The following is a 15,247-nucleotide window of genomic DNA, read 5'->3' as shown; positions in this document are numbered from 1 at the left end:
TTACAAGTCAAAGGGTGGTGGAAGAAGGGAAGGGGACCTGGCCTGTAACAGTCCACCACCTTCTTTTATTTTAGTCCAGTGTCCAGTGGTGGAAGAAGTACTCAGAACTTGAACTGAGGTCAAAGCAGCAATACCACACTAGAAATACACTGCATTAATGTACAGGTGGAGCAAATTTTAACTATTTCAATCTTCAAAGTAGGTTAATATATATAAAAAAAAATACATAATTTTAAATTTATATTTTGTATGAACCATCTGAATCAGTAGAGTAACTAGTGAATAAGGCTGTAACTAAATGTATTCAATTAAATGTACATGGTTTCCCTCTGATGTAGTTGAGCATTAGTAAAAAATGTAAACACTGAAATAAATTACAAGCAGCGTACTTCTTGATTGTACAGCACTTGAGTAAATGTACAACGGTATTTTCCAACACAGTTCCAGTCTGCTCGCTTGGCTCTTCATTCATTTATTCATTCAACTTTTCCTTTTACTGTACTCCACTGGATACATGTGTGTAGCTCGTTAACGTCATCAACACGCAGGTTAACTTAGCAGATATATCACCGTGAAACTGGCTAAACATTACCGCTCGTACTACGTCTGAAAATCGGCATTACAGTCACCATTTACAGTTGCTGTTTACAGTAGCGACACTGTCATGCTACCTGTTAGCTTTACCGAGCCACATTAAAAGATATATACCGGTAAATTTATAACCCAATGTATTTGTATTGCCAACAGCTATAAAGATATACTTACTTTCATGTTGTTGGTCAGAAGTTTTCAGCTTTGTGTGACTTTTGATTCCAGCCGGCAACGACTATGACTTTGGGCGGGCCCTCAACGTCGATAGGTCAATTCTTGGAAGCATGACGGGCAAATCTTGGTCATGATGCGGGCGCTGATTGGCCATCGTATCAGAAACTTAGTAGATTCTTGGTAGCAGACTGAAACGTGATTGGCTATCCCTACCAAGAATCAACTCGACTCTCAGGTGGCAGGGAGGGCCAAAACCGCAGAATTGCAGCGCCACCCACCAGCACGGGTCTTAAGGTGATGACGAGTGATGTTTACAAACTGCGCTCGCAGTGTTTTGTCTGGTGCGGTCTGCGCCATTTTTTTGTTTTCGATTTACAGAGCCTGGGCTGAGTCGAAAACCCTGAACCCTGAAAAAGGGGCCCCCATGTCACAGGCTAAGTTCTTGCAGTAGAAAGTAGGTATGTTGCTCCTGTCTGCTCTTGCTGTGTAAGTCATCATGCGTGACAGAGTCCTCCTATATAATTGCAACACAAACATCTTTACATTGAGCTTTACGGAAACAGGTTTTCACCTAATGGGATAAACAAAGCAAAATTCTAGCCTGACAAGCCTATGTATGTGCTCACGTGTCCAGGCGCGCAGACTGACACTGGCCTTGGAAACTTAGTCTTCTCAAAATTCATGTCCTGTGATTCATATTTCATGGGTCAGAGAAAGTGTTTAAAGCAAGTGGCAACCCACTGTGATGTCACCTGTTGGTTTGTGAACTGCCGTTTTGAAACCTTGAGTTTCGCATTTTGACCCCACCCACCTACACCCACAACCATGCACCCAATGGACGGACCAGCTGTAAATCACGCTGTTTTCACACTACCTTGCTTTATCGTCTATTCTACTCTTAATGAGTATGTTGTGTATTGTGTAGTACGTGTTATTGAAACTGTCTTTGCTCTGGCTTATAGCCATGTAGCCTAAAAAATCTATTTGATCAGTTCCACCTATAGTGGGTGGTGGAGGATTAAAGGGATAGTTCAGTGATTTTGAAGTGGGGTTGTATGAGTTACTTATGCATAGTTAATATGTAAACCTTATGGAGATGGTGATCAGCGATGTCATTTTACGGAGTTTGGAGAAGTGGAAGTAGCGAGAGTCCCACTGTTGCAGAGGGGACCACCAAAAAACATTTTTTTCGACACATTTTTAAATGCTTAGCTTGAAAAAAGATTAATCTGTTCAATCATACACTTAAGGATGTATTTTTTTCACTGCTTCAGTTTGCCTCCAGACAGCCGTTTATGTTTGCACTTATTATTCATGCGTACTTTGGCCATGTATTACTGCGCCAACTCGTGCCAGTCTAGAGAATCAGCGTATCACTCTGCAAATCAGCTTTTCGACTCCTGTAGCAAGTTGGCCGAAGTACGCTTGAAAAAAAAGTGCAAACTTAAACTGCTGTCCGGCGGCAAACTGAAGCAGTAAAACAAATACATCCTTTAAGCATACAATTGAACAGATATCTTTTTTTGGGGTAACGTTTAAAAATGTGGTGAAAAATACGTTTTTCGGTGTTCCCCTCTGCAACAGTAGAGCTCCAACTTTCGCAACTTCCACTTCTTCTCCAAACTCCGTAAAATGACAGCACTGATCACCATCTCCATAAGAACAAAACCCCCAAAAAGTGAAAAGTTGGTGAAGGATGCACTTTTGGATTCTGTACAGCATAAGTTGGACCCTTTCCATTTTGCCTACAGGCAAAGAGGTGTGGATGATACGACAGGGACGCTTTTAAATATGTTTTTTGTCCGTTTACTTTTTATTGACTTTTCTGCTTTTAACTGTATCCAGCCCCACATGTTAGCAGACGGATTGAAGAGGATTCATAATATTGATGCTTGCCTGATTTGCTGACTGATGGACTTTTTAACCGGGAGGTCACAAAGGGTGAGGGTAAATGGTGTTTTCTCCTCCACTGGAACCCCACAGGGTTGCGTCCTCCACTTAGCACTGCTTCACATCGCGTCTCTCTCTCCTACAGCTGAGAGCCAGAACCACACTCATGCCCACACGTTTACAGATATCCTAACTAAGGAACCAAAAAGTGCAGTGGAATCCTCCAAGTCGTGTACTGTGCAGAGGAACAACTCTCTCCAACACGATCAGTACAGCGCAGTCAAACGATCACCATCAACAACACTTAAGGGACTGCATTTATTTTAATTTTATCTAGAAGTCAGGTATCTTTTCAAGAAAATAATTCAATTATGTTCTTTATGTTAACATTCAACATTTACTAATATTCTAAATGTTCTTTATATTATTTGAAAATAATATAAATTTCTGTCAATGTCAAAAAATCATTCAAAATGTCATACCGGCCTTGTATAGAGTCCTCTCTGGATGCTAGAATACTGGCCATTAAAATGGCAGTAAGTGATTTAAAGCAATACATGTTTTTTAAAAATCTGCGAATATTTTTTTCAGAATAAAAACTGGTTGATGTGCAACAAATATGACTTAGTGTGATGTCCTGGGATGGAGACAGTAATGCATATTTAAAATGTGCAGCTCTGCCATAATCACTTACTGTTAACACTTCATATACACTTCACTTACATAGACAGGTAGCTTAGTTTTCATGTGCCTCATGATATATTATAAAAACGACACATTCATTTAACAAATGCAGGCGTTACATTTTTTTATTACTTGACTTTAGATGTCACATGAAACAGCTGAAACCACACACAAGCTACTGTTCTGCTGTAGGGGACAGAGAGCAGTCACTGTCAGCAGCAGGCAAGCAGCTCTCCTTCACTGACAGGAGGAAGGTCACGCACAGTGGAAACCCCTGGAAGCCACTTAGTCCAGACTAACCTGCATCAAAGCACTAATCAATCTTACAACCAGCAAAGTGAGAGAATTCAAACATCCTTTGAGGCTTTGGTTCTATTCTGTGACTTGAATTCCTCAGAGACTTTTGACATGTTAGCCTCCTCGTGTTTCACTTTCTATATCGCTGCACCATGCTGCGTTTTATCTCTACGGGAACACGTTACAAAACCTATGCTTACCCAAGGAACCATTAAAAAATTCTAATTAACTTTGAATTAAGTTGCCCTCAATATTTGAAGGAGTCGTATGTATACAGCTACTCGGCACAAAGCCATTGGAGACAGCAGATTACGGCCATTTGAGTTAGCTAGCTGTGTTACACATTTGTGTGTTAACATTAAACTATTTTGTCTGTGAGCAACACGTGAGTATCTTGTTAGGGAGTAGAAATTTAGTTAGTTAACTAGCTATATTGTGCTATTAAGTTTGCGACAGCTAGCGAAAAGCGTTACATCCGCTTGTGTGCGCCTGAATGCGTCACAGCTAATATCGACACTTGATGCAGTCAAACAGTTTATCCCCCCAAGAAAGTACTCGAAACCTACTTGTCACCGGCTTCCTCGCTGATGCCACCATGTTTCTTCAACTGTTCGTCCAGCTCCACGGCACCTTCCGTTTTCGCGCAGAACAATCGGAACGGTGCGGCACAGGGCGCGGTGCGGAGTGCCGGCCGGTGTACAGCCGCATGGAGGACCCTCAGTTGAGTGGACGCTGCTCTGGCATCAACGGAGACGGCGCTGAAGTTGAAGTGTCGGGTCGGTAACCAGGTCCTATGTCTACAACCGGTCAAGGGGCGCTTGAGGGTGGCTTGAGACAACTCCTTCAGCACTGTCGAAAACCTAAAATGTAACATCTCAATCCTGTCGCGCTATTAGAGAGAAATTCGTGTTTCCAAGTGTGTCCGGTCGCAAGAATGGGACTATGTATGTATTTGTCACCACAGCGACTGTCTGGGAGGCGATGACTCACAGCTACCGGGGTCCGAAATAAATAGACGCACGTTCACGCCTCTGCCGCTCTCATTGGTGGAAATGAGGTGAGGTCGGTCTTTGAAGATGACGTAGGAGGCTCTCAAGTTAGCTATTGGACCTTCTTCGTGACTGTCTGTCTTTTAGAAAATGTTCCTATAAAAAATGATTCCAAAGAAATTATTTCTGTCTGGACATAGTGGGACTCTGTATCAGACTAGTTTGTTATATTTCACATTTGATTATACATTTCATGCGTCTAATCTTGAAAATTATCTGTTAAAATGATTAGCATTATTATTTTAATAAATGTATGTTACTGCCACACCATCAGGCTTTTTGTCACACTTTCCTTCACAAATTCCTCTGATACTTAATCTAACCCTTTAATGCTCATGAATCCTGTGTTACATATAACATAAAATCTGACGTTGTTGTAGTTTAATATATTAGTCTGCAGTGATTAAACTGAAAGACTTGTGAAGTAGCAGTGTTGACACTTTTAGCTTTACAGCACTTTTTATGTCTCTCTCAGTTAGATCTCCGACTTCCAACTTCCCTCCATGCAGTTTAGTTTAAATGGTTGCTGGAAATTATAGTATTTGTAGAATCCTTGCCCTTCAATTAGACTGTCAGGCAAAGTTTATGCTCAGTCCACCCCGATTAAACCATGGATATATTAATAACAATACTATATATTATTTAATATAATATTTTAATACATCTATACCCACAACAAGCCTCTCTTAGTAAAAAGGGTTAAGGACCAGGGCCGTCCTATAGTTGAGGGATAGTACGCACCAGGAAGGAGAGAAGCCTGACAGACAGAACTCAGGACAGGAAGTCTCCACAGCACTGCTGCAGCGCTCCACGTCTCCCACCCGTATACTGTATGCTCCCACCCTGTGTAGACGTCGTCCACAGAAGAAGTTGCCACGAATGCACAGCGGCATGATGTGGAGACTAGTAACCTGGACAATGTGCGTCTTTATCTCTTCACAGCTGTGGTCTGTTTGGGCCACAGCAGCTGAGCTGGACAGCAAGGTCAAGGTTGAAGTTTTGTTTAAGCCCGAGCAGTGCACTCCGAGGAGTAAAAGGGGAGACCTGATGAACGTCCACTACGACGGCTTCCTCGCTAAAGATGGGTCTCAGTTCTACTGCAGGTTCGTATTATTATCTTCGAAAACCAGTTTTGAGGTTATGAAACTCTGCATGAAAATAATTTGGCATAGGCCGTGGCATTATTACTCTTATTCCCAGAACTTGGAGTAGATGATGGTGACTGGTTTCTCATCTTCTTTGTGTGTATTTTAAAACTGTAAAGCTCTTCATTTCAATAGGCTATAATAAGTTTGTTATTTAATGGGTATGGGGGTTTGTACTTAGTTCTGATTTCCATACCAGCTTAAATTAAGTCAAAAACATACAGTATATACCCTGTTAAGCCTATTGGTGTGAAAGGTGACAGACTTTATTCTGTTTCAGTCGATCAGACAAAACTGGGCACCCTCAGTGGTTTGTGTTGGGCGTGGGACAAGTCATCAAGGGCCTTGATATTGGGATGATGGATATGTGTCCTGGAGAGAAACGAAAAATAACAGTTCCACCTGCCCTGGCATTTGGAGAAAAGGGCAAAGGTAAGTAAATGTAGCAGTTAGTGATTTTTGATTGCAATGTATCCCCCTCTGGATAATTCGCAAAAAAGTATTTTGTCTCTTACTAGACAATGTCATTTCAAGGTTTTCATGCAGCTCAAATATACTTTTGTCAGTGCTTAACAACTTATTACCCTGACCCATTCATGCAAGTGTGTGTATCAGGTTATGTGGATTCCATCATTCTGTGCTTGAATTTGAGTCTATTTCACACATCACTGCCAAAACACATGCACATGCATGACAAAAATGACATGACAAAGAAGTAGTACAGCTGTGATTTAATATTGCACCTCAGCTCAGTTTGTTGACTTGCAAGAGACAGAATTTAAATAAGAATTGTTAAGATTCATGCAAAAGATGCAAAAATGTAATGTCAAGCTTAAAGACGCTGGATCTTACATTTCATTTCCCACAATGCAACTCAATGAAATCTTTTCACTCTTGGCTCTATTTAAATGGTCTCAGTGCATGGTGCAAGTGCATTTAGGACGAGTTCAATTACACTTTTGCTTGTTTAAAAGCATTTTTTTTTAAGTTTCCTGCATGGTGCATGGTTCAAATGGGTTGTTCTTAGTCTCTTCATTCATCATGGGTGTGTTCTATGGCGTAACATGACAATAAATTAATCAGATTGCCATCTCCAATTCCCTTTAAAAGTCAGACGAACCTCTGTTTATCTGTAATATCATCAAGGTTTCAGTTACATTATGGAACAATTAAAACTTTTTAGTATAAATGTTCAGTGTGTCATGTGTCAGTGGTCACAGCAAACAGTAAAACCATTGAAAATGTGCAGCAGTAGTGTGTGTTTTCATTTACCAAAAGCACTGTGTAATTCTGTTTTTGCGGTGGGGGAGCTGATGATAAGCTGTCTTCTTTTCTTTTTCAACTTTAAGTGAAAGGGCATCACACCTGTCGCAGCATTTGCTACTCACCTGTTAATCATATAGTCTAAAAACATAACTCAGTGAAGATAAGATAAGACCTTCCTTTATTCGTCCCACATCTTGGAAATTAGGGAAATGTGTTTCCTTTAAAATGCAACGCCCATTCTTCCTGAAATGCAGTCAAATCAACTTCAAAAGGTAGAGCATGATAAAATGTAAGTTAGTAATGTAGTAATTAAGTAATGATCATTTCATTAGTGCATGCAGTTTTTTAGAATCTTGATGTGCAGCGTTTATTTTTCCTCGTGCTGAAATAGATCCGGTGCCGCCCAATGCTATGGTGGTCTTTGAGGTGGAGGCCTACATGGTGTCCAGGGGACCACGCAGTATGGAAGCCTTCAGAGACATAGACCGAGATAAAGACAAAACACTCACAAAGGCAGAGGTAACTGAAAATTTTGAAACTACAAAAAAAGGCTATTGGGGCCTATTTTATGTTGCTGTGCAGAATCTTTATTTCGTTTATGTATATTCTTGTACTTCTTTGTGAGGATTATATCTGGCCACTGATATGCTCTGTGGTGTGTTGTAACATAGTTTTTAGGGATATGCAACTTATAAGTCAAGCACAAAATTTAAATAAAATGTCAGGGTGTCTTTTTGTTAAGGTGACACGTTCAAGTAACAAAATATCTGAGCAGATCACTGGCACTTAAGTAAGGAGACTTTGAGCTTAACTGAGAAATACTTACAGCTTGTAAGAGATATAAGAGTTGTGTCATCTAGCTACTGGAAAGAAATTAAATAAATATATTTCCCAAACCAATTCAGTTGTTTGGTGATAACAGACTTGTGACAATCGTTCACAAAAAATGTTTTCGATGGCACTGTGCCTTCATCTAAATTTGGAAACAGATTCAACTAACAACCCGTATTACTTTTTTTTTGGTATAACTTTCAATTAACAAGCTTTTTAAGAAAAATCCCAAAGAATAAACAAAAAAATCCCAAAGAAACCTTCCCTACTTTATATCATAAAGAGTAAAGGCCACTCTTGTGTATGTTAAATAATATACAAGAAAGTAGTCTGGCTACATATTTCTTTAACATTAATTTATTAACAAAGTTTTTATTGACCAAATAAATGATCCAGAAAGCCTCCAGTGCACACCAGACCACTATTAATACTACAATGACAAAATGTAAAGAATGTTGCTTTGTTGCCAAAAAGTTTATAGTTATGATGTTATCTGGGTTGTTGACAGCACATTGAACAGGTGCGACAGAAGTGAACAACCTGCTATCAACACCACAGGATTATTTATCACCCCTGTGATATGTTGCCAGAGGAGCACAAGAGGAGCTTGTTATCTTAGACTGGTGTTGCAAAAGTATAACGTATGTCTGTTCATTCTGTATGTGTGACCAATGAAATGTTCCTTTATTTTCAGGTAAAAGAACATTTGAAACTGGATTATGCAAAAGAAGGGAAGCCACGCGATGACGCTTTCTTTGAGAGGATTGTGGCTGATATATTCCGCAAGAGTGACAACGATAGAGATGGAGTGATCAGCACAAAGGAGTATAATATTTATGAACATGATGAGCTCTAATGTCAGAAATAGTTGTTCTTGTCATTGTTTGGTGAAGGAAGAACCAACCATCAGAGGTTCTTACACTGTTAGATGTCTGTTTGTGTCATGTTTAGTTTTTTTGGGTCTGCCCACTTCACCGCAGCAGTTCTTATAGTTAGTGGTTTCCCACCTTCTGCATGAATTCTGGTCTGTCAAAGAAATAGCCTAGAAAAGTGTATATCTTCCTCCTGTCTCTTTTCATTAGTTACATGGCATGAATATTGAGAGAAGTCATGGCTTTTTTTTTTTTAATGAATGTATTTAAATCCTGACATGTGTTTCTCCTGCTCTGACTGTAGCTGTGAATATCACAATGAGACATCATTTTATCCATGTTAGACCAGTTATCCATCATAATGAATTGAATAATGAATCACAGGATTCTCCTTAAGATCCTGTGGCTTGGATTGTATCTCACCGCTGTGTTGCACTGGACAAAAGCTTCTCAGAATCAAAGACATGTAAATGTAAAACATAGAACTTCTAGAATCCAAAGCACTGGGTAATCGCCCTTAGCTTTTTATTTTTAAGTCTCAGTCTTTCATGGTGGATTTTGTCTTTTAAAAAGCTGACAGAATACAACATTGTTGAGGTATTGGGCATCCCCAGCAAAATTTTCCAAACCTGCAGTCTAGTCTCTCAATTTAGTATTAAACTATGCAAGTAAGAACATCAGCAATACCTTTGAAAACCTTTACTTCCCTGCAAACGGAATTTTACTATTAAAAATGTTTTATTCTTGCCTTCAAGTTGTGTCCTTTTTCATTCAATTTGCAGCAACAATATGGGAAGTGTAATGTAGCAATGTAACATGACTGTCATGTGAGAATCTGAGATGATGGTTTATGCTGACACAGGAACAAACAGTAAACAACAGAGTTTGCTGCATTCATGTGAAATTATCTGCCCTCTGACCTGCAGTACACCACCAGTCCAGTTCAGTATGAACAAATGTACACGGAAGTAGCTCTTGTTTTTGACTATAATGGATGTTTACAAGTTTTTGTGTCCAAGATTTTTTTCGTCAAAATTATTGTTGTCATTGTTTTAGGAACAACCATTGATGTATGATAACAAATAAATTGTATAATTTGTGGAAAATATTTGCACTTAACACCAAGATTAGGTGGATTTAACTGACATGCAGTACAATCATGCTGACTCATAAATAGCACATAATCTACAATATGATATGAGCTATGATAGGAATGTTCCATTAGTGAAAAAACAATACCATGGGGAATCCTTTATAGATCAGAGTCTCGTGTCTAAAGCTTCTTTTTTTAATTTACAGTGGTTGATGCATGGTAAATGGGTCAGTCTTTTTTACCCTCGGATCTTTGACTAGCTATTGAGCGCAGTCCAGATTTTTCTATCATTTCAGTTGGGAAGCATAATAAATAAAACCACACAACATGCACTTCGATGAATTTGGTTTTCTGTTTTTTTCCAGAGATAAAACCCCCCCCACAAAAAACACAAGTGACATGTATAAAAAACATTTATTGATAAACACCTGGGTTATGTGCTTTATAAATATTTAATATAGTAGTATATATTTGAACTGGGACAATCCAGTAGTGACAAATGAATTGTTTGCAACATGCTGTCAGTTGGGGATCTTGAGTCTGACTGATGGCAACCTGATCTCTGCTGCCTTCACCTCTGCTGTCATATCAACACCCAGCGGCGCCCTGGAATGCAACATAGATGTGAGCCAGTGTTGCTTCAATCAGCAGTGAATCAGGGCATAACTGTTTGGTCTCAGGATCCCCCGATATAATATAATATATTATATTGGAGCAATATTGGCCAAAATGACTGGATCGGATATTGGAAGAAATAAGAAGTAAAATCCGATTCCGATACATAACAGTACACATACGAAATAAATACCTATCAACCTAGCCTTGAACAACATTCTGGCATCATATTTTAATGTTAATTTATTATTATTTAATTAACAGTTTACATTTCAATTTGTTTTTTGCTTCTTTGAACAGTGCTTACCATAAAAAATTCTGCCAAAAGTTCTGTGAGAAATAAAACAGCAGTATTCCATAACTCACTTATGTTGCTGGATATGTCATTCTTTAGTGGAATTGATTATTTGTTGTACAGTTGAGAATGTGGTTTTACATGGCTAGGTTAAGCAAAGTGCATTCAAACAATGCATTATTAATATTTTATTTCACGAGTGGGGGAAAGATTGTATCAGATTTGTATCGGATCAGTATCGGCAGATACTCAAGGTTGCAGGATCGTTATCGGATCGGACAAGAAAGAGTGGTATCGTCCCATCCCTAGTTTGGTCTGGTATCTCATGTTTTATATCAAAGTTCAGCCTTCAAAGACTTACTTTGGCTCATAGCGGACGTCAACATTTGGAGGCAGTATTCCAATCCCTTCTCTCAGGCGTTCAACACCGTTCCTGGTTAAAATGACAAATAAACATTTAAAAAAGAGCCAGACTCCCAAATTACATGAGTGTTAAAGCTTTCACTGATGATCCTGAAAATAAACACACCATGCAATCATCACTCCGTTGTCAGTGCAGAATTTGGCTGGAGGACAGAGTAGGTGCAGTCCGGTCATCTCAGTTATTATGGTCAAAGCCTTTCGGATATACTGGTTGCTTGCAACTCCTCCAGACAGCACCTAAAGAAAAAAAAAAAATTGATGAAAGCTTTAAAGCTCAATGTCTGTGCTCAGTGTTGCTTAATTAAGGGGTTAACACTGGTCTTTTCTAGAATTTTCCTTTTGCCAATAAAATCTCATGTTCCCACATTCATTCCTTCTTAAAAAATGGTCAAAAATTCAAAAGTAAATCTTTAAAAAAGAGTTCAGTAATTTCACTGTAATTTTTAGCAAGTATTGTCTATACAGGAGGAATGTGTGCAGTTTTTAAGGACTTTTTTCAGCTGCAAATTACTTTCACTCGACACTCACTCGTCATTTGAGTGAGTGTTTATATCCCTATGCTGATGATAAGACAAATATAGAATAAGCCTTATTGTTTAGTTTTTCTCGATTGCTTACACACTATTCCTAGACCTATTAACTAAACACCGCAAACCATAATACCATCTACCAAAAGACAGACACATTTCCCAAGACTCTAAACTCAAATCGCTTCATTTATCATTGGTTACACCATGTGCTCATTCAGAAAGCACTGCATTCAATATCATTAACTGAAGTCTCATAACTTGAAAACAATTGGCACACAATTCCTCAGGTGGAAACACTGGAGTCAAAATTGTTCACATACCAATCAGAACCTGATGATAGAGAGATTAAAGGGCCATGGGGCAGTTTACTTATTTTGGAACAATGGATCCACATGAAGGAAGAGGAGGAGGAGGAAGGAGACAAATTGTTTCAGATGAAATTCATGAAACTCTTGTTGACCATGTCCTTGTCCATGGGATGTGGATGAGGGAGGATGGGCTAATAGTGCAGCCAAATCTTACTAGCTTTACTATAATATGAGTAATTTACATACTGCTCTCTACTGTAACTTTGAATTCCTGTACTCTGCGCAGTTACAGCACATACATCTACTGTAGCTGTTGTGCTGTATGCTGTCTGAAATGCATTGGATTACTGTACCATATCACATACAGGTATAGTAATTTGTAGTTGTATAGCTCCTAGTTTGTAAATTGGATGGTTTCCATCAGTACTTCTGTTTTTGCAAGCGTAAAAGAGGAAAATTGTAAATATATATATTTTTTTTAATTTTCTTACAGATGAGACAGACTAAAGTTTCCACTTTATGTACAAACTGTTTTTTTCTTTTTTTTCTTATGTTAGGTTATTATTCAATACAGTATTATGTTATTTTTTGTTGTTGGCCAGGGAATGATTATACTGTATTCTACAGTACATTACTGAATGAGAAATAAAAAAGTTAAGTTAATTTATTAATTGGTTGTGTCTTTATATTGTGTTCATCATTTAGAGTAAAGAATTGTTGTTCAGGGGGAAAACCATAGGTGTAATTGATTGCAGTAACATGTTTTTATGGAAGAGTTTTGAATTTATCTCACCAGTGTTTAATGGGAGTTTGTAGAGTGTGTGAATTTGATGGATTTTGTGTGATGTCTGAAGGCAAAGTTTGGTTATGATGTAAGATTACATGGTTTTGAGAGGAGAGTTTGGTTTTGATGTAAGACTACGTGGTGTTGACAGGAGAGTTTGGTTTTGACATGGAAGTTTGAAGTTTGTGAAAATTAGTATGCAATTGTGCAATTGTGTTTAGAGTTTTGGGAAATGTATCTTTATCTCAAGAAATATGTCTTAGCAATCGAGAAAAACTGTAATAAGTTGTTGATTAGTATCTAGTATCTACTTATACTATACTTATACAGTATAGTATAAGTAGATACTAGAACAGTATAACTATACTGTTTGTGGCTTTTATCCACAGCAAATAAATAACAAGCAATCTAGAGTCATTTTTAGCATATTTCAGCCTCCTCATATACATGGGATGATAATGTCAAAACACTGTCAAAAGAACAGAAGTAAAATAAGATTAAAAACTTTTTTTTAAAGTGCAGACATTGTTTCATATGACTTCTTATTAAGAAATTTATAGATTTATGGTTACATTTTTCACTACCAAGTAGGGAATGATTATGATGCTTATGAGGACAAAACTCTTTTGTTGCATTATTCCAAAAAGTTAATCCAGAAAACGTAATTTCATTAATGAAATAGAATACACGGTGGAGTAACGCACTCACCAAGGTGGGGCTGCTTGATGGCAGCAGGCCATTTGCCTTACAGAACAAGATGGCACGATGTGTGCGCTTTGCAAGATGAGAGGCGACAGTGTGCTGTGTGGCAGCTGCGATGTCATTCGCACATGACAACAGTGTCCCCTGTTCTACACCTGCAGAGGGAGGCAAGAAAAGCTACACGTTTTTTTTATTATTAGGAACTTAAAAATCCTTGTGTTAATGTTTAAGATGTGAAAATAAAAAAAATACGATTAACATTTGCCTAAATTGCCATTTTTTACTTCCACAAACCTGTCAAACCTCTTTTTAATTTAGCATTTTCTTCATTTTTGTACCTTTTCTTACTTCTCAGAATCATAGACATTTTCCACAGCAGGGGTCATGTGCAAACAAACAAAATGCATTCAGGGTCTAATCGTAAATGTCAGTGTCCCTGAAAAATGCAATAAACAAAGTGGAGGAAAAAAGAGTTACTGCTTAATGTAAATGACTGCTTACATGGTTTAGAGTGAGACCTCATACCTTCCTCTGCCTCTTTTTTTATTATCGCCAGTGTGACTTGATTTCGTATTCCAGCGAAAGAAAAGCAACAGTCGTGACTTTGACCCAAAGGTGTCCTGAAGTGGAACCTCATCCTGTCACCATTCTTTGCCAGAAGCTCTATAGCTTGTCCTCCACTTAGTGTGGCACACTGCAGGTGTTTTATGAGGGACAAGCGTCTCGCCACCTGTGAATCCACACACACACAAAAAAAACACAACAGTATTTGTTGTTTGATCACAAACTGAGCACAGTGACGACCAGTAACAATAAGAACAAATAAAAGCCAGGTGTATGTTTGGAGGTTTTACTTTATCCAGTGTATCCCCTGGAGCTTCATCCAGATTGTGACCCAGAAGCAGAAAGTCATCTACGCCCCTGGCCACAGCGAGAAGTGAGTGACCACCAGAAACGAGCAAGACCAGGAAGGGGAAGGCGACATGATGAAGCATCCTGACAGTCAGGGCGTGGGCTTCCATGTGGTGGATGGGTATGAATGGCTTGTTGTGCTGCCGGACAAACCTCTGACTAAACTCAAGGCCGATGCCTAAGCTCAGGGCCAATCCTGGCTTTACCGTGGTCGCCACAGCCGCCAGCTGGCTTGGGTCCACACCACTTGTTTCTAAAGCCTCTTGGACCACACGCTCAATGTTTTCTCTGTGGAGCTGTTGTGCTACTGTGGGGATGATGCCACCAGTCCTACAGTATTTGAGACAAAAGCATGTATATCAAAGCAAATCCCTAAATAATGTCCTTGTGAAGTGAACAGAGTCACCAACCTCAGATGCACTTCTTTCTGTGAATGTAGAGACTCTCCCAGTATTTCACCTTTCTCATTCAACACAGCAGCTCCAGTGTCATCGCAGCTTGTCTCAATGCCGAGGACCAGACTGGAGGAGGCGGCTTGTCGAGATGAAGACGAGCACCAAACGGTGTGGGTATACCGCCGCAGCCTGTGCAGCCGCTTCAAAAATGAAGGGAGCATGGTCATGAACCTTGTTTTAGCCAAGTAGGGTTGAAAAAAATAACTCAAGGTGACTTAACCTCAGTTCCCATTCAATTTTAAAAATTAGAGTTAAAAAGGAACAATTCTACAACAGCATCTCACGAGGCTTCAGCGCCACGGACGAAGCACAGGTTCCCAGACGTCCGGCT

The 15,247-nt window shown here is 39.1% G+C and overlaps 3 protein-coding genes across 7 annotated transcripts in view; 1 reads left to right on the top strand and 2 right to left on the bottom strand.

Annotated features, from left to right (window-relative positions):
• Positions 1-4,640, bottom strand: part of glsb (glutaminase b) — a 45,559-nt gene extending 40,919 nt beyond the window's left edge. For 2 of the 4 annotated variants that reach the window (XM_047337373.1, XM_035604712.2), the window contains exon 1: positions 4,203-4,640. In XM_047337373.1, coding sequence (XP_047193329.1) covers positions 4,203-4,510 — 308 coding nt within the window. In that variant the 5' untranslated portion in view covers positions 4,511-4,640. The remainder of the gene's footprint in view (positions 1-4,202) is intronic. The other 2 variants (XM_035604710.2, XM_035604711.2) reach the window with 1 other exon arrangement.
• An 828-nt stretch (positions 4,641-5,468) lies between these two features.
• On the top strand, positions 5,469-9,553 carry fkbp7 (FKBP prolyl isomerase 7). Its single transcript, XM_035604717.2, has 4 exons — positions 5,469-5,788; positions 6,111-6,262; positions 7,488-7,615; positions 8,622-9,553. Exons 1-4 carry the CDS (start codon positions 5,565-5,567, stop codon positions 8,781-8,783), a joined length of 666 nt encoding a protein of 221 aa, XP_035460610.1. The 5' UTR covers positions 5,469-5,564; the 3' UTR covers positions 8,784-9,553.
• A 739-nt stretch (positions 9,554-10,292) lies between these two features.
• Positions 10,293-15,244, bottom strand: osgepl1 (O-sialoglycoprotein endopeptidase-like 1). Of its 2 annotated transcripts, none has more exons than XM_035604714.2 (7): positions 14,872-15,244; positions 14,404-14,791; positions 14,051-14,279; positions 13,556-13,704; positions 11,332-11,462; positions 11,164-11,235; positions 10,293-10,498 (listed from the first exon to the last, which is right to left on the bottom strand). In XM_035604714.2, exons 1-7 carry the CDS (start codon positions 15,081-15,083, stop codon positions 10,414-10,416), a joined length of 1,266 nt encoding a protein of 421 aa, XP_035460607.2. In that variant the 5' UTR covers positions 15,084-15,244; the 3' UTR covers positions 10,293-10,413. The 2 variants fall into 2 exon arrangements, with proteins under 2 accessions (XP_035460607.2, XP_035460608.2); XM_035604715.2 differs by having other exon boundaries at positions 14,075-14,279.
• Between the last annotated feature and the right edge of the window lie 3 nt (positions 15,245-15,247).

Source organism: Scophthalmus maximus, chromosome 14 (genome assembly GCF_022379125.1).
Source record: "Scophthalmus maximus strain ysfricsl-2021 chromosome 14, ASM2237912v1, whole genome shotgun sequence".
Lineage (NCBI taxonomy): Eukaryota > Metazoa > Chordata > Actinopteri > Pleuronectiformes > Scophthalmidae > Scophthalmus > Scophthalmus maximus.
This window is presented reverse-complemented; position numbering and strand designations above follow the sequence as displayed.

What these genes read in the sequence shown, in the direction of transcription:
- fkbp7 (XM_035604717.2), top strand. Translation starts at nt 5,565, where the DNA reads ATGCACAGCGGCATGATGTGGAGACTAGTAACCTGGACAATGTGCGTC. An exon ending in GGGTCTCAGTTCTACTGCAG is followed by an intron (nt 5,789 to 6,110) that starts GTTCGTATTATT and finishes ATTCTGTTTCAG; the next exon opens with TCGATCAGACAAAACTGGGC. An exon ending in ATTTGGAGAAAAGGGCAAAG is followed by an intron (nt 6,263 to 7,487) that starts GTAAGTAAATGT and finishes GTGCTGAAATAG; the next exon opens with ATCCGGTGCCGCCCAATGCT.
- osgepl1 (XM_035604714.2), bottom strand. Translation starts at nt 15,083, where the DNA reads ATGACCATGCTCCCTTCATTTTTGAAGCGGCTGCACAGGCTGCGGCGG. An exon ending in CAGAAAGAAGTGCATCTGAG is followed by an intron (nt 14,792 to 14,871) that starts GTTGGTGACTCT and finishes CAAATACTGTAG; the next exon opens with GACTGGTGGCATCATCCCCA. An exon ending in GAGGTCTCACTCTAAACCAT is followed by an intron (nt 13,705 to 14,050) that starts GTAAGCAGTCAT and finishes CTCCCTCTGCAG; the next exon opens with GTGTAGAACAGGGGACACTG.